General features: G+C 51.0%; 1 protein-coding gene across 2 annotated transcripts; it reads left to right on the forward strand.

Moving 5' to 3' along the window:
- Positions 1-30: 30 nt before the first annotated feature.
- SLC44A2 (solute carrier family 44 member 2 (CTL2 blood group)) lies at positions 31-27,984 on the forward strand. 2 transcript variants are annotated; one of them, XM_082837059.1, is made up of 22 exons: positions 31-156; positions 14,799-14,847; positions 18,045-18,118; positions 18,242-18,326; positions 18,904-18,988; positions 19,186-19,296; positions 19,376-19,436; positions 19,524-19,647; positions 19,767-19,850; positions 19,944-20,056; positions 21,651-21,782; positions 21,890-21,989; positions 22,074-22,166; positions 22,343-22,427; positions 23,038-23,300; positions 23,386-23,480; positions 24,035-24,138; positions 24,244-24,317; positions 24,406-24,476; positions 24,641-24,729; positions 26,366-26,450; positions 27,327-27,984. In XM_082837059.1, the coding sequence occupies exons 1-22, from the start codon at positions 126-128 to the stop codon at positions 27,431-27,433; spliced, it is 2,115 nt and encodes a 704-aa protein (XP_082693185.1). In that variant the 5' UTR covers positions 31-125; the 3' UTR covers positions 27,434-27,984. The 2 variants fall into 2 exon arrangements, with proteins under 2 accessions (XP_082693185.1, XP_082693186.1); XM_082837060.1 differs by lacking the exon at positions 27,327-27,984 and adding an exon at positions 26,912-27,078.

A 27,984-nucleotide genomic window follows, 5' to 3' on the forward strand; every position in this document is an offset into this window, starting at 1 on the left:
GAGGGGATGACCAGGTGGGAGGGGCGGGCCCGGACCCGGGGCGGGGCGCTGCAGCCCGCGGAGCCTCTCGCCCTGCCGGGCTGGGGTCGCGCTGGCTCAGACTCCCCTCCCCGCCCGCCGCGGCCATGGTGGACGAGCGGAAGGACGGAGCCTACGGTAGGAGCCGCCTCTGGCCCGCGGCCGCCTCTGCTGAGTTCGGGGGCCTTGGTGGGGGGAGACATCCGAGATCTTAAACAGCCGCGCTGCAGCTGGGGGCCTCCTGCTTCCCGGCCTTGCATCCTGCTCTGCGCCGAACCCACACCCACCTGCTCCCGCCAGGTCGCCCTGCATCCCCTCTCGGGAGCCCCTGCTCCCCCTCCGGCTGATGGGCCGGGACACACGGCGCATGCTCCGCCCGGGGAGGTCCCGTTATCTGGGCGGCTCGATGCAGGGCGGGGGAGGGGAGGCACGGCGACCGGGGCTCGGAAAAGGACCAGGGCCCCAAGCTCCCCAAATCTTCCTCTTCCAATTCCCTTTATCCACTTCTTCCTCCTGCTCACACTCCCTTAGAAGTAGCCGTTCCGGGCTTTCGGCCAGATGGGGAAACTGAGGCAAGACTAGGCAGACCCAGTGCTGGGGTGGGAGGCGATCGGGTCTCGCCCGCCGTCTGGGAAGGGCGGAAACAAGGGCGCCACCGGCGAAGGGACAGGAAGGAAACAGGAAACAATTGAGAAACTTTCCCCGCCCTGTGCAAGGAGCCGGGGGCGCTCGCTCCCATTTCGAGGGGTCCCAGCGACGGGACCCCCTCCCGCGAACCTCTGAGGGCGGCCTCTGGGCCTATGGGATGGGGCAAAGATGAGGCTTCCTCCCCACCCACGCCCTGCAGAGCTTCCCTTCCCAGGGTTCCACGGAGGGGTGTGCGGTCCTCAGTTTCTCTTTTCTCCTCCATTTTGGGTCCCCAGGGCTCAGGTGGGCACACGGCCCGCGTGGCACTGCCTTGGGCTAAAGGGGCTCTGCCACCCCTCCTTGTGTGTCTGAAACTTCCTGGAAACTGTGAGACCGAAGGGCCTTGGGGAGGGGGCCGGAAACCGCTCAAAAATAATCAAGAAAAACGAGCTGGCGAGAGCTGTGCCTCCCTCCCCCCAGGGACTGTGGCCTTAAGAGGCTGCAAAGAAAGACAGATAGGGGAGGCTGGGCTCTCCCTGCCCAGCCCAGCCAAGGGCCTGGCAACTGCACAGCCTCTCCCCTCTCTGCTTGAAGCTGCCAGCCCAGACCTCCTGAGGGGCCCCCTTGCTCTTGGTTTTGGCCCAAGCCCCAGACCCTGTGGCTGCCCGTGCTGTGCGTCCCTTCGGTGTGGCTTGCTGTCTCTGATCTGGGATTCTCTGCCTGGGGTCCTGCCTGCCTGTGGGCAGCACCTGAAGGATCTTTGGTCTCCCTGAGGCAAGCCTGGGGGCAGAGTGGACAGTGATATGATTTACCCAGCCTTGAATTTGGCCAGAGGGAGCCAGCCATGCATGGTCTTGCCAGGAACACACAGGAGACAGGGGACCTATGTGCCCAACAGACCTTGTGCTGGGCACTAGAAGCACATTCCATTGACAAATATGTATTGAGCATCCTTCAGGCAGTGTCTAGACACGGAGAACACAGCAGTCAACAGAGTGGAAAAATTCTTGAATAAATACGTAATTTTAGGTAGGAGTGTGTGTGTGTGTGTGGTGGGCGGAGGATCATCTGGGATTATTTTAGGTGACCAAGGGCTGGAGGTTGAGCCAGCCATGGGAAGATTTAAGCAAAATGTGGCAGAGGGAACAGCAGACAAACCACACAGTTGCTTAATTATTTCTCTCTGTGAGGCTAGAGAGTGTGAGATGGAGACTTCAGCTGGGTCTTGCAGCCAGGCCCTCAACTCCTCCAGAGGGGCCACATGGCTTGAATCCTCAGAGTGGGCAGGGGGTGGTGGTGTCTTGCTTAGTTTGTAAGTAGTCCATTCTCATCAGAACCAAAAACCTAGGGCCCTTGCTCTGCCCTGTGAAATCAGATAACAAGATTTCCTTTGGGAACAGTGTGGTTTGGAAAGAGTGGCTCACAAATCCTCCCCTGTACCCCAGTGCCTTCCCATCGGTCATTGTGAATTTAGTGGGTGATATCAGACAGACATAGGCTCAAATCCTGGTTGGTTCTGATACATACAAGCTGTGTGGCCATGTGTGAGTTGGTGACCTCTCTGAGACTCTGTATCCTCATCTGTAGGGCTGGGCAGACTGTACTGGCTGGTGGGAAGTGTTTTGCACAGTGCCTGGTAAGCTGTACGTGCTCAGGAGGGCTCTGGGACTGGTGATACTGGGGACATGGATTTTTCCATGAGCTGCTGGAGAAGCAGCCCTATCTGTTGAGGCACATACTTGGACAAGACTGGGCAGGACAGAAAGCTCCTTCCCTATCAGACACCATATCTAGAGAAAGGCAGCATCTCTGAGGAAGCCAGGAAATGGCTCCCGGCCCCGACGGATGTCAACAAGGGGCACTGCCATCCTTCCCAGCCCACTCTTGGCATGAGCAGTATGGAAAAAGATTCTAGAACCTAAAACAATAGACTCTGATGGGGTTCGGGGACTGGGAAAAAAGTCATGGTGCTTGTTTTAAAAGCAGATTCCATGGCTCACTCGCTAGAGAGTTCAACTCAGCCAGCAGTAGGGCTCTGGCATCTGAATGGTTAAAAATATTGTGGAAGAGGATATTGTTAATTGTAACTTTTGCAGGGGAAGAGATAATACATTCACATGCTTCAAAAAACAAAAGATAACAAGCTTTATCATGAAAAATCTCCCTCTTGCTCCCTCTCCCAACATCACACTTCATTCTTGGGATGCATCAGTATTACAACATCTTGTGTTTTCTTCCAAAGTCTAGGCCTTAGACCTTTGCATGCAATTATATACATATTCTTTATTTAGTGGCTTTTTTCCCCTTTTACAAAAATGTCAGCAAATCCCTAGAGTACTAGCTTCATGAGGCAAGAAGGCATGTCTGTTTGGTTTGAAGGTGTATCCACAGTGCCTGGCACATAGCACATAGTAGGTGCTCAACAAATATTTGTTGAATGAAAAGGTGTTTGTTTCACATCGTGTTGCTTTCTTTTTCCTTTTTCTTAATATATGTCGGAGATGATCCCTTTCTCACATCAGCACCTGGAAACCCTCCTCAATCTTTGCTGATGGTTGCATTAAGCTGTGCATTTGTGGGTGGACCCTCTTACATTGAACCAATCAAGCGGAATATTTTAAACATTTTTTTTAAGATGAAATTTCATTTTATTTATTTAATATATTTTGGCCCTGCCGTGCAGCTTGTAGGATCTCAGTTCCCCGACCAGGGATCAAATCTGGGCCATGGCAGTGACAGCACCAAATCCTAACCACTAGGCCACCAGAGAACTCCCTAAAGTTTTTATTGAAGTAGAAAATTCATACGTAAAAGGGTATAGATTCTAAATGTATGAGGTAACCAGCATCTAGATCAGGTAAAAAATATCACCAGTTTCCTGAATCCCCTCATGCCCAAGGAGGGCCTATCATTATTTTTTTTAATTTTTTTGTTTTCATTTTTTTAATTTTATTTTTGGCTGCATACGGTATTTGCTTTTCTCTTTTTGGCTGCGTTTGGTCTTCGTTGCTGCACTCGGGCTTTCTTTAGTTGCAGCGAGCGGGGGCTACTCTTCCTTGCAGTGCATGGGCTTCTCATTGCGGTGGCTTTTCTTGTTGCGGAGCACGGGCTCTAGGCATGCAGGCTCAGTAGTTGTGGCTCGCAGGCTCTAGAGTGCAGGCTCAGTAGTTGTGGTGCACGGGCTTCATTGCTCAGCGGCATGTGGGATCTTACCCGACCAGGGCTCGAACCCGTATCTCCTGCATTGGCAGGCGGATTCTTAACCACTGTGCCACCAGGGAAGCCCGAGCGCCTATCATTATTAATATATTTTTAAAAATTTTTGTGGTAAAATACATAACATAAAATTTACCATCGAAACCATTTTTAAGGGTATAGCTCAGTAGTATAAGGTATTGTTATTACATTGTTGCACTGTGGCCTGTTTTTGTAAAACCAATGGACTAAGAATGGCTCTTGTATTTTTAAAGCGTTCTTAGAAGACTATGTGATAGAGATGACATTTGAACCAGAAAGCTTAAAATTTTTAATACCTGGCCCTTAGAAAAAACTTGTAGATCTCTTGTAAGAACCTTCTCATCACTCCAGAAAGTTCTCTCCTGCCCCTTCCCAGTCAATCCCCAATGGGAGAATAATAATAATTATTATTATTTTGACCACACCACGCAGCTTGCGGGATCTTAGTTCCCCCACCAGGGATTGAACCTGGGCCACAGCAGTGAAAGTGCCAAGTCCTAACCACTGGACCACCAGGGAGTTCCCAGGGAGGATTATTTTTAAACAGGATTTGAAGTTCTTTTATAACAAAATTAATATATTCTCTCTGCTGGGCTGGGGGTAGGGGCTGAAAATTAAAACTAAGCCCTCAACCGCACAGAAGATTTTAGCTTTCCAAGTGAAAGAACCCTTCACATACCCTCAGCTAGCTGTCCTCACCCCGGAGGTAAGACAGCCAAGAAGACTCTTTCCGGAGCTTGGACTATTTATTTCTGTGTGTATGTGTGGCATCTGTATCTTTTTAAAGCTCCTCAGGCTGGTTTAATGAGAAAGGGTACTGTTCCTAGGGTGGGCTACTATGTTCCCTTGTGAGATGAAGAGCCTTGCAGATGCAAAACAATGTCTAATTATGTTAGTTTGTGAAATAGCAAAGTGAGGAACAGGGTGTGTAACAAAACAGGGGGGATGAGAGATAAACATCCAGAAATCTGCTTAGGTATGTGCCCTGTGGACAGTGTCTAGAAGGGAAACCAGTGAGAGGAACTGCCCCCAGGGAGAGGAAGTGAGGGCTCTGGGCCAGGGGTGAGAGGGAGAGGGATTTTTCTTAGTCCAAAGGCTTGTTCTACCTGAAGTTGTTTTTTTGTTTTAGTGTTGATAAGCATACAGTTTACTTAACATAAGCAAGTTCATTCATAACTTCCTTCAGCAAACATTTATTGTGCAGGTACCATGTGCCAGGTTCTGTCCTAGACCCTGGAGATCCAGCACTTGTCAAGCTGAAATTGTAGAAAGGAACCCAGACAAGATACTAAGATGAATGGGGAAAATTCTCACAATGTCAGAGAAGGTGCTCTGGAGAAAAGTTTAGCAGGAAGGAGGGATAGGAGTGATCTATAGGGCCTGGAAGCACGGTTTAAAATTTCAAACAGGATCAGAGAAGGTCATCCTGAGGTGACCAGAGGAGTGAGAGAGGGAGCTGTATAGAATGTTTCAGGCAGTGGGAAAGGCATGTGCAAAGGCCCTGGGGCTGGAGCGTGTCTGGTGTGTTTGAGGAGCAGCCAAGAGGCGCATGTGGCTGGAGTGGAAAGATCAAGGGGGTAGAATGGGAGGAGGTGGGGGCAGAGAGGGGATGGGCAGAGTGTACAGGGCTTTGTGGGTCATGGGAGGACTTGGACTTCTGCTCTTTTTTTTTTTTTTGGCCGTGCCACGTGGCTTACAGAATCTTAGTTCCCCCACCAGGGATTGAACCTGGGCAGTGAAAGCGCGGAGTCCTAACCACTGGACCACTGGACTGCCAGGGAATTCCCTGGGCTTCTGTTCTGAGAGAGGTGGGAGTCATTGAGTTCTGAGCAGAGGAGGAACCTAGCCTGACTCAGGGGTTCACAGGTACCCCCTGGCCTTTCTGGGGTGCAATGGCAGAAGCCAGGAAACCAGACCAGAGGTGATAGCACTAGTCAAGGGACATGAATCGCCTTGTAGCAAGGGGCTAAATAAATGAACACATCTACAAAAAAGTTAAGCAGAGTTCTGACTCTCAGCCAGGTTCTGGAACCCAGGATTGGCTCCGTTCCAGTCCCAGCTCCATTCTTCTAGCTCTGTACTAGCAGAGACCTTTAGTATCCCTGAACCTTTCGTATCTGTACCTTTTGCATATCTGAGCCTCAATTTCTCCATCCAGAAAATGGGGTTAATGACAGTATCAGCTCCCTCTCGGGGCTGCCTCAAGGGTTCAGTGAACTCGTGTGGGTATAGCACTTAGCTCAGAGATGGGTCTACAGTAAATGCTTAGTAAATCGGAGTTATTCACAGAGCACACATTTCAAGAGCATGGTACAGATAACCAACAAGGAACTCTGCTCAATACTGTGTAATGACGTAAATGGGAAAAGGATTTGAAAAAGAATAGATAGGTGTATATGTATAATGGAATCATTCCGCTGTACACCTGAAACTAACACAACATTGTTAATCAACTATACTCCAATATAAAATAAAAATTGAGAGAATTCCCTGGCAGTCCAGTCGTTAGGACTCTGCGCTTTCACTGCCAAGGGAGGGCCTGGGTTCGATCCCTGGTCAGGGAACTAAGATCCCACGAGCCTCGCAGTGCGACCAAAAACAACTGAAAAAATTTTTGGAAAAAAAAAAAAGAGAGAGCATGGTGTGAGGACCAGAGTTCAAAATCTCAGCTCCTGCCGGCTGTGTGATTTCAGACAAGTCACAAAGCATCTCTGTGCCTCCATTTCTTCATTGTGCCATCCGTCCTCAGAGCCTCGTTGAAAGGATAAAATGGATTCCTAGAAGGAAATAACTGCTTTGGTGCCCGGCACACAGCAGGTGCTCTATCTTTGGTCCTATCATGGTAGCCAGTAGAATCACTTCTAGCTTTCCTACCCCAACCTTTTGTCAAAGGGATTTTTCTGGGCAGCTGGGATGCCTATTACCCAGGCAGAGATTTCTGGGAAGGCAATGGTGAGCTGGCCTGGCTGCATGGGCGAGGCCTTTGGCCGTTGTAGGCTTTGGGGACTTGGCCTGTATCCAGAAGCCTCAGGCTGGGTGGCACTTGATGTCCTGGCACGAGCATCGTGACTGGGTAGCCTGTATCTGTTTCCTTATCTCCTACACCCACTGAACCGGGTGGGCCGGCCGTCGTACTCAGCAAGGCTGGGACCCAACAGCCGCCTCCCCTCCCCGATCCTGGTCTAACGGTCCGACTTTCCCATGCCTTCTCCCCCACCACTGTCACATCTTTAGCTCCGCCTCTGCCAGTATCTGCCCACAAAAGGCCTGGGTTGGAGCCAGACGGACCTTGGTTTGATTCAGAGCTCCATCCCCTCACCAGCTATGTGGTCTGAGCACGTGGCCTCAGTTTGCCCCCTCTGTCAAATGGTACCGTGCTCCTGGTTAGCATTTCTTTTTTCTTATTTTTTTGTTTTCTTTTGGCTGTGCCGTGGCTTGCGGGATTTTAGTTCCCTGACCAGGGATCAAACCCGAGCCCTCGGCAGTGAAAGTGAGTCCCAACCACTGGACCACCAGGGAATTCCCCTGGTTACCATTCCTTAAAGCCTTGGACCCCAGACCTGTGCTAAGTGCTTTTTGAGCACCAAGCCCTGGCAACAGCTACCAGTAAATGCAAGGATGAGTCCCATTCTCCACACAGGAAAACGTTAGCCTGGAGAGGGAAAGGGCTTGTCCATTTCCCCACCCACATTACCGGGAATGGATGACATGCCTTTACCACTGCCGGTTGTTATAAGCAGAGCACATGAAACATGCTGGCACAGACTTGGGCTCAACACGTGTGGGTTGATGGCTTAGAGACCAGGGGGCGGCGAACTTCTGTAAAGGGCCAGAGAGTCCATATTTTCACATACAATCTATGCCTGCTACTCGAGTCTGCCATAGACCACAGACAACATGAAAGCAAGCAGCCATCAACAATACGAAAACGGGGACTTCCCTGGTGGTGCAGTGGTTAAGAACCCGCCTGCCCATGCAGGGGACACGGGTTCGAGCCCTGGTCTGAGAAGATCCCACAAACCACGGAGCAACTAAACCCGTGCGCCACAACTATTGAGCCTGCTCTCTAGAGCCCGCGAGCCACAATTACTGAGCCCTCGTGCCACAGCTCCTGAAGCCCGCATGCTTAGAGCCCGTGCTCTGCAACAAGAGAAGCCACCGCAATGAGAAGCACGTGCACGGCAATGAAGAGTAGCCCCTGCTTGCCACAATTAGAGAAAGCCCGGGCACAGCAACGAAGACCCAATGCAGTCAAAAATAAACAAAATAAATTTATTAAAAAAAAAAAACAATATGCAAACGAATGAGCTTGTGCTTGTGCCAAGCAAACTTGATTTATAGCCACTGACATTTGAGTTTCACATGACAAAATAGTCTTCCTTTGGTGTTTTTCAGCCACTTAATGGAAAGACCATTCCTAGTGCTGAGCCATATGAAAGCATGGTGGATGGATTTGCCCCACAGGGGACGGATGGTTTGTCAACCCCTGGGCTAAATGGTTAAGACACCGTGGTAGGGACTTCCCTGGCTGTCCAGTGGTTAAGACTTCACCTTCCAGTGTAGGGGGTGTGGGTTCGATCCCTGGTCGGGGAGCTAAGATCCCACATGCTTTGCAGCCAGAAAACCAAAACATAAAACAGAAGCAATATTGTAACAAGTTCAATAAAGACTTTAAGAATGGTCCACGTCAAAAGAAAAAAAAGTCTTAAAAAAAAAAGACTCTGTGGTAGGCAGGATAATGGTCCCCCCAAAAGACGTCCATGTCCTAGTTCCTGGAACCTATGAATATGTTACCATACACGCATAAGGCACTTTGCAGATGGGACTAAATTTAGGATCATGAGATGGGGAGCTTATTCTGGATTATCCAGGTGGCCCCAAGGACAAGGGTCCTTATAAAGAAAAGAGGGGACTTCCCTGGCTGTCCAGTGGTTAAGTCTCTGCGCTTCCACTGCAGGGGGCGTGTGTTCGATCCTTGGTCAGGGAACTAAGATCCTGCATGCCACGCGGTGTGGCCACAAAGAAGAAAATAGGGAGGTAGGGGAGTCAGAGGAGAAGATGTAGCAATGGAAGCGGATGTGGGCTTAATGAGAATGCTGGCTTTGAGGATGGAGGAGGAGGCCACGAGCCGAGGAATGAGGGAGGCTTCTAGAAGCTGGAATAGGCAAGGAAACGCAGCCTGGCCAGCACCCTGATTTTAGCCTAGTGAGATTCACTTTGGACATCTGATCTCTAGAACCATAAGATAATAAATTTGTGTTTTGAACCACCAAGTTGGTGTTAACTACTTACAGCAGCCATAGAAAACACTAACTCAGGAGCTGGATGGCCCAGCTCTGTTGCTCACCATCTTTGTGGCCACCAGCATGTGTTTCTCTCTGGGCCTCAGTTTCTGCATCTGTCAAATGGGGGTAATGATGGGATCAACCTCACAAAGTTGCTATAAGGGTGAGCTGAGGTAAACCGTGTAACGTTTTAGAAAAGTGCCTGGCACACAGTAAACGGGTCAGAAATATGGAGGCACTGGGGCATTCCACTGTTATTATTTTGCAGCATTTTTGCAAAGATTCAGCAAGTTTCCATCCTCAGGCTCAATTATCAAACCATTAGTATTTGCCTTGCCCCTCCCTCCATCCCCACTTGGCTAATGTTAAAATGAGAGTTAATGGAACCCATCAGATGACAGTACCTTGTTCCCTCTTATATTTCCTGAGCCACCCACAAGGCAATGCCCTGAGCCAAGGCTACACCAGGTGCCTCTCTGCTTCTTTAGTTCCATCTCAAAGAGGGATAACTCAAGTTCACACAGGAAGGCCATAGCCCATCTGTCCCATCCACGGCCACCAATTTCCCTGAGAGCTGTCTGAGACTTCCCTATGTGTCTTCCCCTCCCCAGCACGGCCTCATTATGCTCCTGTTCAGACACCCTCAGTGGCTCCCACTAATTCATCAGAACTGGAGTAGGGACTGACCACTTGTTGCTTGGTGACTGGGGGAGCCACTTCCTCTCCGTGAGCCTCGGTTTCCTCCGCTGTAAAATTGATGTGTTTTGGCTGCACTGCGCGGCTTGTGGCATCTTAGATCCCCGACCAGGGATTGAACCTGGGCCCTCGGCAGTGAAAGCGCTGAGTCCTAACCACTGGACCACCAGGCAATTCCCTAAAATGGGTTGTTGATAGGATCACCCGTATTGTAAAGAGCTCTGCGCCAGTGTCTGAAAGATATTCCTTGGTTCTTAACCGCTGGACTGCCAGGGAAGTCCCAGCCCCAGCTGTTCTTATCTGATGGTTCCCACTGCCAGTTTGGCTGACATAAGAAACTCCCGGCACTCCTTTCTCTCTTCCCCCACCCACCTTACCTGTCTCACCTGCTATCAGATGGTAGAAATATGCTCTTGTGTTTTCCCATCCTACTTGTCATAGTTTTGAGTTTTATATTTTTGCATGATTAATCCGTGTGGAATTTGTTTTGCTATGTGGTGGGAGTGGAGTTAACTTTATCTTCTTCCAAATGAGCAGTCAAGGCTACTGACTGATTTATCCTTTCCCTGCCAACTGGAAATTCCACATTTATCATGTATTCAATTCTTATATGTATAAAATTCGAAAATTAATTTTTTTTTTAACATCTTTATTGGGGTATAATTGCTTTACAATGGTGTGTTAGTTTCTGCTTTATAACAAAGTGAATCAGTCATACATAAACATATGTTCCCATATGTCTTCCCTGTTGCATCTCCCTCCCTCCCACCCTCCCCAAAAATTAATTTTTTAAATACGTGCACCCGGAAAACTCAAAGCTGCATTTTTATTTTCAGTTTTAGCTGTATTATACATGGATTATATATCGTGGTTATTCATTTAACAAACTCTGACTGAGTGCCTGTCTTGTGCCAGATGCTATGCTGGGTGCTGGGGACAAAGTTATGAACAAAACAGACATAAATCCCTGCCCTTGTGCAGCAAACAGACATGGGGGCAGACAATAGTCAATGTGTAAATGAGTCAGAAACAAAATAAAATAGGGTAACAGGAGAGAAGGGGGAAAGGGTGCTGTTTTATTTTATTTTTTTAAATTATTTATTTTATTTATTTTTATTTTTGCCTGCACTGGGCCTTCGTTGCTGTGCACAGGCTTTCTCTAGTTGTGGCGAGCAGGGGCTGCTCTTTGTTGTGGTGCGCGGCTTCTTATTGTGGTGGCTTCTCTCGTTGCCGAGCACGGGCTCCAGGCTCGCGGGCTCAGTAGATGTGGCACGTGGGCTCTAGAGCACAGGCTCAGTAGTTGTGGCACACGGGCTTAGTTGCTCCACAGCATGTGGGATCTTCCCAGACCAGGGCTCGAGCCTGTGTCCCCTTCATTGGCAGGAGGATTCTTAACCTCTTCTCCTCAAGGGTGCTGTTTTAGACAGGGTGGTCAGAGAAAGCCTCTCTGAGGAGGTGATGTTTGAGCTTGAAGGAGGTGGAGCCAAATGGCTGTCTCAGGGAAGAGCTTTCCAGGGAGAGGGAACAGCCAGAGCAAATGTCCTGAGGTGAGACTGTGTCTGGTGAGTTTATAGTCTAATCAGGGGGGACATGGGCTGGTGGTGGCCTGGGTGAGGGCAAGTCCACCATCCTCCTGGGCAACAGATGCCCATTGAAGGAGACCCAGCCCAACCTCCCCCGATTTTTTTGCTGGAATATTTTGGGGGTTGAAATTCAAAAAGGAAAAAAAAAAATATATGCATCATTCTTTTCTCAAAAAATTTAAAAAATTTTCCACGTTAAAACAGTCGCTATACTAGTGTTTGTCCCCTATTTAGAAGTAGACGGTTAGATGGCAAATAGAATTTCTTGACATTTTATGAAGCCCTCATGGTCAAAACCTTTAATAAATGTGAAAAAGTTTAAAAAACAGTATACAGTGTAACCAGTATAACCTACAGTATAACCAGGGTGCCAGTGAGGCTGGAACAGAGCAAGGAAAGGGGAGAGTGGGAGGCGTGAAGGCAGGGAGGAGGGGATAGGGCAGAGCAGGCAGGGCCTTGTGGGAATGGTGAGGAGTTGGGCTTATGGGAGCCATAGAGGGTTCAGGGCAGAGGAGGGAGTGCCCTGACTCGGGTGTCCACAGGCTCCTCTGGCCCCTGTGGGGGAGTGGACAGTGGGGGACAAGTGTGGGAGCTGAGAGACCAGGGTGGAGGCACCTGCGCTGTCCAGGCAGGAGACGACAGCCGTGTGACGAGGGTGGGAGTCAAACAGGGGGTGAGAGTGGTTGGATCCTGAATAGATTCTGAAGGCAAAGCTGATGTGAAGCAAAGAGAGACGTGTCCCAGGTTTCCAGCCTGAGCACTCAGGAGGACAGAGCAGCTTGGGGGACAATGGGGGCTCGATGTGGTCATGCTGAGTGGGAGGTGCCCATGAGACCCCCATGTAGGGTGCTGGGGGGCGGGTGTCACAGGGTCGTGCTGCTCAGGAGTGAGGCCCTCCCCAGGGACCCATATTTGAGCATCATCAGGGCGGAGCTGGTGGCTGAAGGCCGGGGTTTGCAAGAGTGTCCCCAGGGGACCTAGCGTATCTGGGAAGAGAGAGGCTGTGGCCTGGGCACTGCTTGCACTGGGCAGGGTGGGACCAGCCAGCCTTTGGGCTGGCAGGGACTGTGGCAACTACAGGGCTACTTTGGGAGGCCTGGTCACCCAAGGGCATGGCTTGGAGCCTCGGGCCTCGCCTGTTTGCTGAAGCCTGTGGGCCAGGGGGTAGGTGGGGCCTCCACAGCTAGAAGCCACTGCGGGGGGTGGTGTGACATTTCTCTAGGCACAAGCTGAGTTGGTGACCAGAGTCCCATCAGGGGGTGCCTGACTCTGAGGCAGCAGGTACGATTATTGAGCACCAACTGTTCTCTTATAACCCCACGCTGGCTGTATGCTTCACACTGGATATCTCTTCCTGCTGACTACACCCTGACGCCGACTGTATCATGCCATGTCACCTGTAGAGCTGGTTGTACTGTGAAGTATACAACTGTCCCCAAGGGCTGTTGGGAGATGCAGTTTGAACAGGCACACGATCAAGAGAGTATACAGCTGGCGCAGGGGTGGATGGTTGGTGTAGGGGGTGTAGCCAGCTGACTGGGAATGCTATGCTGACTGTGTACCCTCACACCAGCTGTATAACTCCCCGCTGACTGTATACCTCCCACCAGCTGTATACCGCTACCCCTACTGTACACCCCACACTGATTAAACACCCCGAATTGTATACCTCCATGTGGGCCATATACCCCATGCCGGCAGTACCCCCATACCTACTGTATACATCCGTATCAGCTGAGTATTCCTACACTGACAATATACTGCATCCATGCCAACTGTATACTTCTTGGTATCCCATGCCTGGTCTTGGTCTGGTTTTGGTTTTATGCTTTAGACCCATTTCACAGTTGAGGAAGCTGAGGCTCAGAGAAGGTAAGGCCCTGGCCTGAGTATCCTCGGGCTCAGATGGGGCAGGAACATTCAAATCCAGGGCCACCTGGTAGGATATCAGCTCCACAAGAGCAGACCCACTGGGGGTCTGCTCACATGCCACTGTACCCAATAGGTGCTCAATAAATACGTGTTCTTCAAAGCAGTGGCTTCAGGATTATCGACAGTGAAAGTGTGCAAGGGTGGTGAGCTGAGGTGTGTAGCCTTGGGGGCCACAAAGGGACCAACTGGGGGCAATGCCAGAAAGGGATGTGGCACTGGGGGCTGTCAGTCCTAATTTGGCAGTTTTCCAGAGACAGGGATGTGGCTTTTTATATGGACTGTCCCAATATTTAACTGTTGGCATTTACTTTTAAAAAAAATGCATCCACAGGTTGGAGAGTTTTCAGCCCAAATACTCTGTCATTGGTTGTTCGGGTTAAGCCAGCTGCCCGTTTTGCTGTGCCTGGCTAGACACTGACCTCCCTATGCCTCAGTTTCCATACCTGGAGAATGGGACAGTAATTAGGCGCTTTCCAGGGTTGAGAGATGTTCTAGGGCGGTGTCGCCTGGTTGGGGGCAGGGGGCTAGCCCAGGCCGCAGGGTGAAGCCGCAGGGTGAAGCCACAGAATGAAGCCACAGAGTTCCCCGGGTGGGGGCTGGGCGGCCGGGGGGCGGTGCGGAGAGGGCTAAATTGGGCTGCGGGTGAGTGACGGGAGCAGCTGCCGCCCCGCCCGGTCCTCTCCTCCCTCCCTCTCTCCCTCCCTCCGTTCCGTGGTCCAGTCCGTCTGAGGCAGCAGCTCTGCTAGGGCCGGTCTGACCGGTTTGGGCCGCCCCGCCTGGCTCTGCTGGGAGGGGCCGCCGTCCGTCGGTCCCTCGGTCCCTCCCTCCCTCGGGACTCCTGCGCGTCTGGACCCGAGGGCAGAGAGGGAGCGCGAGCCGTCAGTGGGCCGTCGGGGCAGGGCGCCCGCAGGGATGGGGGGCGAGCGGCAGCATTACTACGGGAAGCACGGTAGGCAGTGCCCCGCTCCCGCGCCCGGGCCTGGCAACTTGGAGGGGGAGGGGGCACCGGGAGGACCCGGGATGGGGGGACGAGGGGGGAGCGGAATTGCAGATCTCGACCTGTACCCCCCCAACCCCCCATCGTCACCTGGCAGCACCCTTCACCCCAACGCCCACCCAGAGGTCCCTCCAAACTCCCTCATCCGAAGGGTCTGTCCTCGCAGCCTCCCCAGGACTCCTGTGAGAACCATCTCCAGATCCCACCATGGACTCTCCCCTCTCCACCGGGCTCGCTGGTAGCCTTTTTTCCAGCCCCCTCCCAGTGAGTGGTCGTCAGGTGATAAATCGGGCTGTTCACAGAAAATCCTCAGGATCTCTGAATCTTACTTCTCCGTGGCCAAGACACCCCTAGGAACATCTGGGGAAGGGTGGTCTGCCACCCTCATCTTGGATCACTCAGCTCAATCTTGCTGAATTTCAGGAACACCACAGAAGTATGACCCCACCTTCAAAGGACCCATTTACAACAGGTAAGCCGTCTGGGTTCCTGAGAGGGGAGGGGTCTCTACTAACACTGCCTCCACCCCTGTTTCTTTACACACCTCCGCATTTGTACTCCAACAACCTGGTGATAAATATTTGCAACTTAACGATAAAAGAACTTAAAAGAATGATAAAAGAACGATAAAGAACGATAAAGGAATTTCCTTAATATACAAAGTCTTTACAAATGAATTTTTAAAATTCAGGCAAAAGACTGGAACAGATCATTTACAGAACAAGAAATACTGTAAACAGTGGAGTTATGGAGAAATGCTCAAACTCACTGGAAAGTAAAGGAATGTAATTTAAAACAGTAACCAAACAGAATTTCCCCATCACAGATTGGCAGAGGCTAAAAAGATTGACACACTAGGGTATACAGAAGTAGAAATATAATGTTGTACACATGAAACTTACATAATGTTATAAATCAATGTTACCTCAATTTTAAAAAGATTGACATATTCTGCTCTGAAACTAATTGATACAGTCTTTTTTGAAGGGAATTTGGAAATATGACTTTTTCTTTTTTTTTGATGTACAGCTGTTTGTTCCAGAGATTAAAATTCTATGAAAAAAATTCTCCCAGTACACTGTGCATAGATGGGCAAAATTGTATGATAATGCTGCCTTTTTGAAAATGGCAAAAACCAACAATCTGAGTTGCATCTCTTGGAACTAGTTAGATACATTACAGTGCATCCTTAGGTTATTTTATTACACAGCTGTTAAAATGTACAAGAGCCTTTATAAATAGTCACTTGGATCCCTCTCAATATATTAGTGAAAAAAACAAGACACAAATAGTGGGTGTATCATAATCATACTTGAGTTAACCAAAAAAGTTTTTTTGGAAAACATTTGTACCAGTGAATAAAGAACTCACTAGAAATCATTAAAACAGGTTACTCCTGGAGAGGAGGGTTATGTGGGAGACAGTTCTTGGTTATGTACATTCCTGTGTGGTTTAAATTTTATCATGTTCGTATTTAATCTTATGATAATAGTTTAATTTTTTCTTTTTAGTAAGTGCTAACATGGTTGGTGAAACTTACGGGGTTTTGTTTTCGTTTTTTCTTCCAGTTTTATTGAGATATAATTGATATACAGTACTGAATAAGTTTAAGGTGTACAGCATAATGATTTTTTAATTTAAAAAAATTTTTTTAAATTTTTGGCTGCGTTGGGTCTGTGTTGCTGTGTGTGGACTTTCTCTAGTTCCCTCGAGCGAGGGCTACTCTTCGTTGTGGCAGGCGGGCTTCTCATTGCAAGGGCTTCTCTTGTGGAGCACGGGCTCTAGGTGCGCAGGCTTCAGTAGTTGTGGCATGTGGGCTCAGTAGTTGTGGCTCGCGGGCTCTAGAACGCAGGCTCAGTAGTCGTGGCGCACGGGCTTACTTGCTCCGCAGCATGTGGGATCTTCCCAGACCGGGGCTTGAACCTGTGTCCCTGCATTGGCAGGCAGATTCTCAACCACTGCGCCACCAGGGAAGCCCCAGCCTAATGATTTGATTTACATATATCATGAAATGATTACCACAAAAAGTTTAGTGAACATCCATGATCTAATATAGATATGAAAGAAAAGAAGAAGAAAAAAATAACTTTTCCTTGTGATGAGAACTCTTAAAATTTCCTCTCTTAACAACTTTCACATATATCATACAACATTATATTTACCGTGTGTACATTACATCACTTATTTACCTTATAATTGGAAGTTTGTACCTTTTGAATACCTTCATCCAATGCCCCCTTCCACTCCCCAACTGCCACCTCTGGTAGCCACAAATCTGTTATCTTTTTCTATGAGTTAGTTATTTTTTTTTTTTTACATCTTTATTGGAGTATAATTGCTTTACAATGGTGTGTTAGTTTCTGCTTTATAACAAAGTGAATCAGTTATACATATATTCCCATATCTCTTCCCAGTTAGTTTGTTTTTGAAGTATAATTGACCTACATCACTATGTTAGTTCCTGGTGCACAGCATAGTGATTCAGTATTTCTATACATTACAAACTGATCACCACAAAATAGCTTCACTTTTAAAAAACATTAATATGCTATGCTGGTAAGGATGTAGGGAAATGGGCACTTAATCAAAAGAGAGCTGAACATTGCTGCAACCTGCTTTGAGGACAGTGTAGCATGAGGTATTAAAACTTACTTTTTAGTTTTTTTTATTGAGTTATAATTAATATACAATGTTATATTAGTTTCAGGTGTGCAACATAGTAATTTGATATTTTTATACATCATGAAATGATCACTGCAATCAGACCAGTTACCACCCATCACCATACAAAGTTGTTACAATATTTTTTTTTAAATATTTATTTATTTATTTGGTTGTGCTAGGTCTTAGTTATGGCAGGTGGGCTCCTTAGTTGCAGCTCGTCGGCTCCTTAGTTGCAGCATGTGGGCTCCTTAGTTGTGGCTCCAGGGCTTCTTAGTTGTGGCATGCAAACTCTTAGTTGTGGCATGCATGTGAGATCTAGTTTCCTGACCAGGGATCGAACCCGGGGCCCCTGTATTGGGAGCATGGAGTCTTATCTACTGCACCACAAGGGAAGTCCCCAAAGTTGTTACAGTATTACTCACTGTATTCCCTGTGTGTATATTACATCCCTATGACTTACTTATTTTGTAGTTGGAAGTTTGTGCCTCTTAATCCCCTCTACCTGTTTCGTCCATCCCCCACCCACCCCTAGTCTGACAACTGCCAGTTTGTTCTCTGCATCTATGAGTCTCTTTCTGTTTGTTGATTCATTTGTTTCATGTTTTTAGATTCCACATATAAGTGAAAGCATACATTATTTGTTTCTCCGTCTGACTTATTTCACGTAGCAGAATATCCTCCAGATCTATTCCCTGCTGCCGCGAATGGCAAGATTTCATCCTTTATGGGGGGCTGAATAATATTCTCTTGTATACATGTACACCCCATCTTTATCCATTGAGCTAGGGATGGCACTTAGGTTGCTTCCATATCTTGGCTTTTGTAAATAGTGCTGCAATGAAAGGTATTAATATTTAAAATGCACGTGCCCTTCGGCACAGCATGGGTACCACTCAGGAACATGTGTCCAAATAACACATACCTATATATGTGTACAAGGCGGGATGGGTCCATGATATCCAGGGCACCAGTACTCCCACCCTGACACGGTCTCTTGCTCCCCAGAGGCTGCACAGACGTCATTTGCTGTGTGTTCCTCCTCCTGGCCATTGTGGGCTATGTGGCTGTAGGCATCATAGGTGAGCAAAGGAGGGGATGGGATTGGGGTTCCAGGGTGGAAGGGCAAGCCACCACCTCTGGGGCAGAAGTGGGGCTGATGCTAAGGAGTGGCAGCCCCTCGGCATCTCTGGATCCCTCCACAGCTTGGACTCACGGGGACCCTCGAAAAGTGATCTACCCCACTGATAGCCGAGGCGAGTTCTGCGGGCAGAAGGGCACGAAAAATGAGTGAGTCTGGCTCCTTGGGGCCTGCTGGGTCTGGGGAGGAGTGTGCGGGAGAGCTTCCTGAGGACTGGGGAGAAGGTTCTAGGCTTTCCTCGCCTCCATCCATCCACTAGTCCAGTCAACAAGTATTTATAAAACTCCCGCCATCCCCAGCCTCTGTTCTAGGCCTTGGGGACACAGCACTAAATGAGACATTCAAAGTCTTGTCCTCTGGTGGCCCACATTTTAGGGGAGAGAGAGAGAGGAGGCAGTCCCAGATCTGATGTCCGCAGGTGATGAATAGGTGAGGTAAAAGAGCAAGTTCAATCCACGCTGTGCCATTCCCTGGCTGTGTGACCTACGGCAAGTGTCTCAACCTCTCTGGGTCTCATTTTCCTTATCTCTGAAATGGGGATCATGACAGTCCCACTCTCATGGGGCTGTTGTGATGGTTAGATGAGCCAGCACGTGTCCAGTGCTTAGAAGAGCACCTGGCACGGAGTTGCTGCTGCTGTGGTTATTACTGTTGTTTTCGTTAAGATAGTCTATATAGGCTGATTGAGAAGTCTTGACAGTTTCCATCTCCCTTCCCCAACCCCAGGAACAAACCCTTCCTGTTTTATTTCAACATTGTGAAGTGTGCCAGCCCCCTGGTCCTGCTGGAATTCCAGTGTCCCACCCCCCAGGTAACTTGTCCCCTCCCCACCTCTTTCCTGTCCCCCACTTCCACCATCAGGTCCTTTTTCCCTCTGTAGTGGCAGCTTCTCTCCCAGCCCTTTCTCTCTCCCTGGTGAATAGGGGAAAGGGGGTGGGACCTCTGTCTTGAGAGGCGATCAGGTGTCTGTCCAGACCCCACTCAAACCCTGCCTCCTGCCCCCCCAAGATCTGCGTGGAGAAATGTCCTGACCGTTACCTCACCTACCTGAACGCTCACAGATCCCAGGACTTTGAGTACTACAAGCAGTTCTGTGTGCCCGGCTTCCAGAACAACAAGGTAAGCAGGTCACTGCCCAGGTGGGGGCAGGTCGAGAGTGCTGGCCTGCAGGATTGACCCCCTCCCTGTCTCTTGGCAGGGCGTGGCTGAGGTCCTCCGAGATGGTGACTGCCCCGCCGTCCTCACCCCCAGCAAACCCCGTGAGTCTGGGGTCCCATGAGCTTGGGAGGGGCATGGGGAGGTTTCAGGGGCTCAGCCTGACTGGTCCTATCCCCTGCTCTGTGCAGTGGCCCAGCGGTGCTTCCCAGACATCCACAGCCACAAGGGGGTCCTCATGGTGGGCAACGAGACAACCTATGAGGATGGGCATGGCTTTCGGAAAAACATCACGGAGCTGGTGGAAGGCGCCAAGTGAGGACTGTGACCCACCATGCTGACGTCACATTTTCCTGGGTGGGACAGGGTATCCCCTGGGGCTGGCCCAATCAGGGAGCGGGGTCTGACCTAAAGCCTTGTCTGCCTTCCCCCAGGAAGGCCAATGGAGTCCTGGAGGCCCGGCAGCTGGCCATGAGGATATTTGAAGATTATACAGTCTCCTGGTACTGGATTATCATGTAAGTTGAGAGGGAAGGTAGCCCTCATTGGGCTGCCCTGTCTGAGACCGGTGAAGGGGTGGGGTCCGCTCATGCACCCATTTTATCCCCCAGAGGCCTGGTCATCGCCATGGTATTGAGCCTCCTGTTCATCGTCCTGCTCCGCTTCTTGGCTGGCATTATGGTCTGGGTGATGATTGTCATGGTGATTTTGGTCCTAGGCTACGGTACGTCTCTCCCTCCCTGTGTCCTCCCCTCCCCACAGTCGGCAAAATGCCTGTGCCCTTTGAGCTGTCATCGGCCTATCAAGGATCTTCTGTCCCTGGCAGTCCAGTGGTTAGGACTTGGCGCTTCCACTGATGGGGCCTGGGTTTGATACCTGGTTGGAGAACTGAGATCCTCCAAGCCGTGTGGCACAGCCGAAACAAAACAAAACAAAACTTCTCCTGAGCCATCCGACATCCTCCATCTTTTATTTGGAATATTTGTGAAGATATTCATCTCAACATTGTTTATGAGAGCAGGTACTTGGAAACAACCATTACATCATAATCTTCCCAAGCAGGACTGGATCTGTATTTCATCGACAGCAAATGCATTCTGAAGTATACCATTTTGCACAGTGGCTAGGGCCACATGCTCTGGCACCAGAAAGCCCAGGGTTCAAATGCTGGCTCTGCCACTTCCTTGCTCTGTGACCTTGGGCAAGTGACTCCACCTCCCCGTGCCTCAATTTCCTTCTCTATAAATTGGGGATAATTAGTATTTACTAGTTAGGAGACTTAATGAGAAGAAGACGGTCTGCGGATGAGATGTGGGAGGGCCTGAGGCCTGTGGAACTCAGAGGCAGTGCTCAGAAGCCAATGCTTCACGTTCTGTTTATTCATTTAAACTTTCCAAGAGGAAAGATGCTGGATGTGCAACCTACACTGGAGACACAGATGTTAAAATATTCATTTAAAAAAAAAATTTTTTTTTTTTTTTTTGGCCATGCTGCGCAGCACGTGGGATCTTAGTTCCCCGACCAGGGATTGAACCCATGCCTCCTGCAGTGGAAGTGTGGAGTCCTAACCAGTGGACTGCCAGGGAAGTCCCAAAATATTCGTTAATAGTCGTTTCTAGCTGGGTGCTGGCCGTTTCGGTGACTAGCTTTTTGTACTTTATCTGTACTTTATAACTTTCTTCTACCAGAGCTAAGGGGAATGGTGAAAATCCCTAATGCTACCCCACTGGACGTTAGCACCCGTGTCCTCCCTCCCCACCCATGAATCATTGTTCCAGGATGGCAGAGGGGTCAGGAAAGCCTCAGGCCACACAGCATCCTGACTTCTATTCACTCATTCATTCATCCATCATGTACTGAATGGCTGCTATGTTCTGGGCAGTCTTCTAGGTCCTGGGCTTACAGCAGTGAATAAAACAGGACAAATCCTTACTTTTGTGGAGCTTATATTCCAGAGGGGATGGGCAAGATGGGCAAGAAACAAACCAGAAAACCTCTGGGATGTCAAAGCTGTGAAGGGGGATAAGAAATTGGAATGTAAGAGGGTATGATTCTAAATGGGGGAAGAGATCCCAGAAGGTCTCATGAGAAGGTGACATTTGAGCAGGGACTAGAAGTTGTGAAGATCCAGTTGGGGGGAGACTGAACCAGGCAGCAGGAACAGCAGGTAAAGGCCCTGAGGCAGCAGCAAGCGATGGCAGCCCCTCTCAGCCTTGGTGTTTGTTTCTGTTAAATGGGTGTGGTTGTACATGCTTTGTAATGTTGCGGGAGCCGTCGGAGGGCTGAGGTCAGTCGTAGCACGGTGGTTCCCCATGCAGGAATATTTCATTGCTACATGGAGTACGCTCGACTGCGTGGCGAGGCCGGCTCTGACATCTCCCTGGTGGACCTTGGCTTCCAGACGGACCTCCGCGTGTACCTGCACTTGCGGCAGACCTGGATGGCCTTCAGTGAGTCCCAGCTCCCCATTCAGTGAGGCCTGGGTGGGAGTGGGGAGCCCAGGCAGGTGGCAGACTTGATCACTGTCTGTCCGCCCCCCCCCCCCCCCCCCGCGCAGTGATCATTCTGAGCATCCTCGAGGTTATTATCATCTTACTGCTCATCTTTCTACGGAAGAGAATTCTCATCGCCATTGCACTCATTAAAGAAGCCAGCAGGTGGGTGCCAGGGTGCCAGGGGGTCAGGCTGGGGTGGTCCCAGGGCTGCTGGGGCCTTGATGTCTGTGTTTCTACTCCTCCCAGGGCTGTGGGATACGTGATGTGCTCCTTGCTGTACCCGCTGGTCACCTTCTTCCTGCTGTGCCTTTGCATCGCCTACTGGGCTAGCACCGCTATGTATCCACCGTCAGAGCCCGATCTCCGACCCCGGGGCTGGGGGCTAAGTGCCACACTTGCCTGGAGGTGACCTACATCCTGGGGGCAGAGCCTGAACCTGGTGTGGGAATGGATTCTTTTCCACATGCCCCTGTGGTCCCTAATCCCAGACGTTGGTTTCCTTAATGAGCCTCTAGCTTTCTGTCCACTTCCAACGAAGCTGTCTATAAGATCTTCAGTGACACCGCTTGCTCAGTTGCTGGGAAAACGTGCAACCCTGAGGTGGGTGTCCGGAAGTGGCGGGGTGGCTCTTTCCCTAGCAGCCCACAGTTGATCTGAAGGCCTCTCATCCCCACTTGGGGACCATTCAGCAAACATTTGGTGCCTGCCGTATGTCCTGTGCCAGATGTGGGTGGCATGGAGAGGAAGAGATCCAGCCTGGCACCTACTCCCCGCCACCCACTAAGTGCTGATCTACCCACCTTCCCCCACCCCTTGACTTCATTTCCTGCCCCGACACCCCTCTCTTAACCCAGTGGTGGTCAGTTCTTCCTTTACAGCCCCGTCTTGCCTTTCACAAGCCCCTAACCTGCCTTCCATGGTCCTCATACTGATCTCTGCCACTTGTGATCTGTCCACATGGCCACTCCACTGATCCCCAAGATAGCTTATCCCGCCTCTCTGACACCCATTGGGATGATGATCCCTAATCTTGTTTCTAGAAGGCCTTTTGAAAGCCCCTATCCTAACCCCCCAATTCCTTGACTTAACTCTGTTCCCCATGACTCCTGTCCCATCTCGTGGTCTACCTGACAGGTCTGACCTGATGCCCAGAGCCCACTCTGAACCCCTAGCCCCTATGATGTGACCAGGCTCTGCGTCCCTCCCACAGACCTTCCCCTCCTCCAATGAATCCCGCCTGTGCCCTGGAGCCCACTGCCAGTTCGCCTTCTACGGTGGTGAGTCGACTTACCACCGGGCCCTGCTGGGCCTGCAGATCTTCAATGCTTTCATGTTCTTCTGGCTGGCCAACTTCGTGCTGGCGCTGGGCCAGGTCACGCTAGCTGGCGCCTTCGCCTCCTACTACTGGGCCCTGAACAAGCCGGATGACCTGCCTGCCTTCCCACTCTTCTCTGCCTTCGGCCGGGCGCTCAGGTGGGGCCCAAGGTGGGCTGGGGGTAGGGGTGAGTTGGAGTGGAAGAGGCCTGGCCGGACCACTGACCACTCCCTCGGCCCAAAGGTATCACACAGGCTCTCTGGCCTTCGGCTCCCTCATTCTGGCCATCGTGCAGATCATCCGAGTGATACTCGAGTACTTGGATCAGCGCCTGAAAGGTATGGCCCACAGATGGTTGGCAGTAACTCCCGAGGTGGGGGGCGGGGGGGGCTGAGGGGCAGCTTACGATTGGTTCTTGTGGGGAGGTGGGGCTAAGGTGGTAGGACAGAGATTGGTTTCTGCCTATGGTGGGGAAAGGGTGGGGCTGAGGGTCTTGAGTGATTGGTTCCTGTGATGGAGGGGTGGCTGAAAGAGCCCACTGGGTGTTCTTACTGCTGAGGGGGTGGGAACAAGAGGACTGGGCCACCATTGGTTCCTGACGAGAGGGTTGGGCCTGGATTGGTTGTACTTTGGGGAGGAGCCAAGGAGGCATCAAGGATTGGCTTCTGCCCTGGAGGCGGGGCCAGGATAGCAGTGTGGGTTGTCACTGCTTATTGTCTTGGAGGCTGGGCCTGAGGTCCTGGATCAAGTCTCCTCTCCCCATCTCTTTGAGAAGGTGGGCTCTAAGGGTCCTGGACTATGGCAAGTGTGTGTGACAAGGAGATAGGGGGCTCCTACCAGGCCGAGTGGGGTCTCCTCTCACCCACCTCTGCACCTCTCCCTCATCTACCAGCTGCGGAGAACAAGTTTGCCAAGTTCCTCATGACCTGTCTCAAATGCTGCTTCTGGTGCCTGGAGAAATTCATCAGATTCCTCAACAGGAACGCCTACATCATGGTGAGTAAGCCTGGGACCAGGCACTAACCCACCAGCTCCTGCTGGGTGGAGGAGCCCTCATTCCCCACCCACTGGGCCTGATCCGTCCCTCCCACCCCCCTCCAGATTGCCATCTACGGCACCAACTTCTGCACCTCAGCCAGAAACGCCTTCTTCCTCCTCATGAGAAACATCATCAGGTCTGGGAAAACACTGTCCTCTGGCCACCTCCCTCCTCCCCCAGGCCCTGAGCCAGCACTCATGCCTGTTTCCTACTGTCCCCGGCAGGGTGGCTGTCCTGGACAAAGTTACCGACTTCCTCTTCCTGTTGGGCAAACTTCTGATCGTGGGTAGTGTGGGTGAGTGCTGTCCAGCTGCGGGAGCCTGTTGGGGGCCACTTGTGAGCTGCTGTCGGGCCCCCACGTCTTCTCTGATAACTGTCTTCTTCTCTGGGGTCTTCTTGAGGGGAGCTATTTCCTTTATCCAGAACCCTCAACCATCCCGGTTTCCTCCCCCTCTCCAGGGATCCTGGCTTTCTTCTTCTTCACCCACCGAATCAGGATCGTGCAGGACACAGCACCACCCCTCAATTATTACTGGGTCCCTATACTGGTATGAACTTTTGGGGACAGACAGGGGTTGGGGAGAAGATGTTGGGACTTGCCTAGCTTCCTTTGACTAGACAGATGTGGATGGGGCTCAGAGGTAGGGAGTTGTTAATTCAGGACACAAACATTAAGTACCGACCACGTTCCAGGCATGACCTGTAAAGGCCTTACAGTTTGGGACTTCCCTGGCGGTCCAGCAGTTAGGACTCCGCTTTTCCACTGCAGGGGGCATGGGTTTGATCCCTGGTCGGGGAACTAAGATCCCACATGCCGTGCAGCCAAAAAAAAAGAAAAAGGCCTTACAGTTTAGGAGTAAATCGACATTAACCAATGATGCTCCGCATTGGATGCATGCTTGCAAACTTGTGTGTGCCACAGGGCAGAATTACAGGGAACCAATTGTTAGAGCTTGTGGTGGAGGACGTGGGCAGGTGTGGGAGTCCAGGGGGCTTCCCCGTGGAAGTGATGTCACACCTAAGATCTGAAGAAGATGCAGGCAACATCCAGGCAGAGGGAACAAGTACGGAAGCCCTGAGGCAGGACTATGCCAGGAACAGTGAGCAAATCAGTGTGGCCGGTGTGGAGGGAGTGAAGTGGCCAGGAGGTGGAGATAAGGGCAGGGAGGTGATGGGGCCATGGAGGGATTAGGTCATCACCCTAAGAGCAGTACAGTATCTGAGTGCAGGCCTTGGAGCCCAGTGACCTCGATTTTTTTTTTGAATTTTATTTTATTTATTTTTTATACAGCAGGTTCTTATTAGTTATCTATTTTATACATATTAGTGTATATATGTGACCTCGATTTGTATCTTAGTTCTTTATTTGCTAGTTCTGAGTGACTCTGGGCAAGTTATGTAATCTCTCTGAAGTCTGCTCACTTCAGTCAATAAATGCTTATCAGGTACCTACCAAGGCCCCGTGAGTTTCCAGATTGCTGGGGATATAGTTATTTTTAAATTAACAAAAAAATTTTAAATTATTTATATTTTTGGCCACATCTCGTGGCATGCGGGATCTTAGTTCCATGACCAGGGATCGAACCCACATCCCCTGCAGTGGAAGTGCAGAGTCTTAACCACTAGACTACCAGGGAAGTCCCAACTGGGGATATAGTTATAAACGGGATAGACACAGTCTAGTAGGGTTGTGAGCATTAAACCTGTCTTGCCCTGAAGATGCATAAAATTGCAGCCAGAGGAAGGCCTAAGAGGAGGGGCTTTTTTTTTTTTTTTTTGGCTGCACTGGGTCTTTGTTGCTGCGCGCAGGCTTTCTCTAGTTGCGGCAAGTGGGGGCTACTCTTCGTTGTGGTGCGCGGGCTTCTCATTGCGGTGGCTTCTCTTGTTGCGGAGCACGGGCTCTAGGGCGCGCAGGCTTCAGTAGCTGTGGCATGCAGGCTCAGTAGTTGTGGTGCACGGGCTCAGTTGCTCCGCGGCATGTGGGATCTTCCTGGACCAGGGATCGAACCCGTGTCCGCTGCATCGACAGGCAGATTCTTAACCACTGCACCACCGGGGAGGTCCGGAGGAGGGGCTTATCAGCAGGGAAATGCCATAACCCCAGCTGGGGAGGGACGTGGTGGTGAGTGGGGGGTTGCCCTGAGCAGGAGCTGGGGTGGAAACAGCTTGTCTCTCCTCGCCTAGACGGTGATCGTCGGCTCCTACCTGATTGCCCACGGCTTCTTCAGCGTCTACGGCATGTGTGTGGACACACTATTCCTCTGTTTCTGTGAGTAACCCCTCATCCCCACCCTTCCTGGGCCCTGACTCCCTTCTCCCCTCTGGGCAGAACGCTCCCTCCGATGGGGGTACACGTGCCAACCCAGTGCCCGCAGCCTCCCCTAGGGCCTGGCTGTCCCTCGTCGCAGGGCCCTGGCGCGCCCCCTCTCAGCTTCCCCCTGCGCTCAGAGCTTCTCCATCCTGTTGTCCCCTGGTCCAGGCTGCAACTAGAACACTGTGCCCCTGGGCCCTCAGCTTCGGAGTTTCCGGCTTTGTTGCGGCGGGGCGGGTGGGATCGGTGGCTGCCACTAACTCTGGTCTCTCCATCTGTCTGTGTTTTTTTGTTTTGTTTTCTCTTTCTCTTCCTCTCCTCCATGCCTGCTGGCTTCCCTGTTCTTCCCTGCCTCCCTCTTTCCCTCCCTTCCTGACCACCCCCATTCCCCCCCCTGCTGGTTCCTGGGGGGAGCCCAGGTGAGGACCTGGAAAGGAATGACGGCTCTCAGGAGCGACCCTACTTCATGTCGCCCCAGCTGAGAGACATCCTGTTGAAGGAGAGTGCGGAGGAGGAGGGGAAGCGGGGCGAAGTCGAGGAGTAGAGAGGGAGGCTGGCTTGGAGGCCACGCAGGCCTCCTTGTTTCCTCCCTGTAGATCGGGGGTGCACGCGGGGCTTCCTGGCCTGGGAGTGGGGAGCATGTGTGTGGGTGTGTGGGTGTGTGTGTGTGTCGAGTTCCCAGCCTGCTCCAGTCCGCCCCCTCCAGTCCCAGCATGTCTTGCTTCCTAACCCTCTGAGGCTTCTCTGTGGCCCCTGTCCGCCCACCCTGTCCCCTAAGGCCCCTGCCCGTGGGCTCCCCTCATGCCACCTGCTCTGGGGCCTCTCTCTCCGCAGTGGAGGACCTGGAGAGGAACGATGGCACCGCTGAGAGGCCTTACTTCATGTCTCTCACCCTCAAGAAGCTTTTGAACAAGACCAACAAGAAGCCGGTGGAGTCCTAAAGGCCCCGCCCTCCTACCCCTCCCCGGAAGTCTCACAATGGGTGCTTGGCAGCTGGGTCAGAGCCCCCAGCCCATCGGGCTGACCTGAAGTCCTATCACTGCCGCCCCCTTCCTGCCCCTCCCCATCATCCAGTTACCACCAGTTTCCGGGAACCTGGAGGATTTGTGGGATCTCCTCCCTATGCCAAGGGCCAGTCCGCGTTTTCACGGCCGCCCCCCACCCCCCAAAAAAACTGTGCGATGAGTCTCTCCAGCCCCCACTGGCCCGGATGAGAAGCCCAGCGAGGCTTCTTGACGGCTGACATGCAAGGGCCCTCTGCGGGCTGCCCTCCGCTTCCTGTCCCCCTCTTATGACAGGACAGTGTTTGTGTCTGCAGCAGCGGTGGCCACAGGAAGTCCACTTTTCACTTGCGTTTGCTCCGGCCAGGATGCCAGGACCCGTCTCTGGGGCTGAACAACTGGTTACCGACTGCTGCAGGCATTTATTATTATTTTTTTAACCTGGACATGCGTTAAAGGGTCTGTTAGCTTTTTTTCTGTCTGTCATCACG

The sequence above is a fragment of the Leucopleurus acutus genome, assembly GCF_964270905.1.
Source record: "Leucopleurus acutus genome assembly, chromosome: 3".
Classification (NCBI taxonomy): Eukaryota; Metazoa; Chordata; class Mammalia; order Artiodactyla; family Delphinidae; genus Leucopleurus; species Leucopleurus acutus.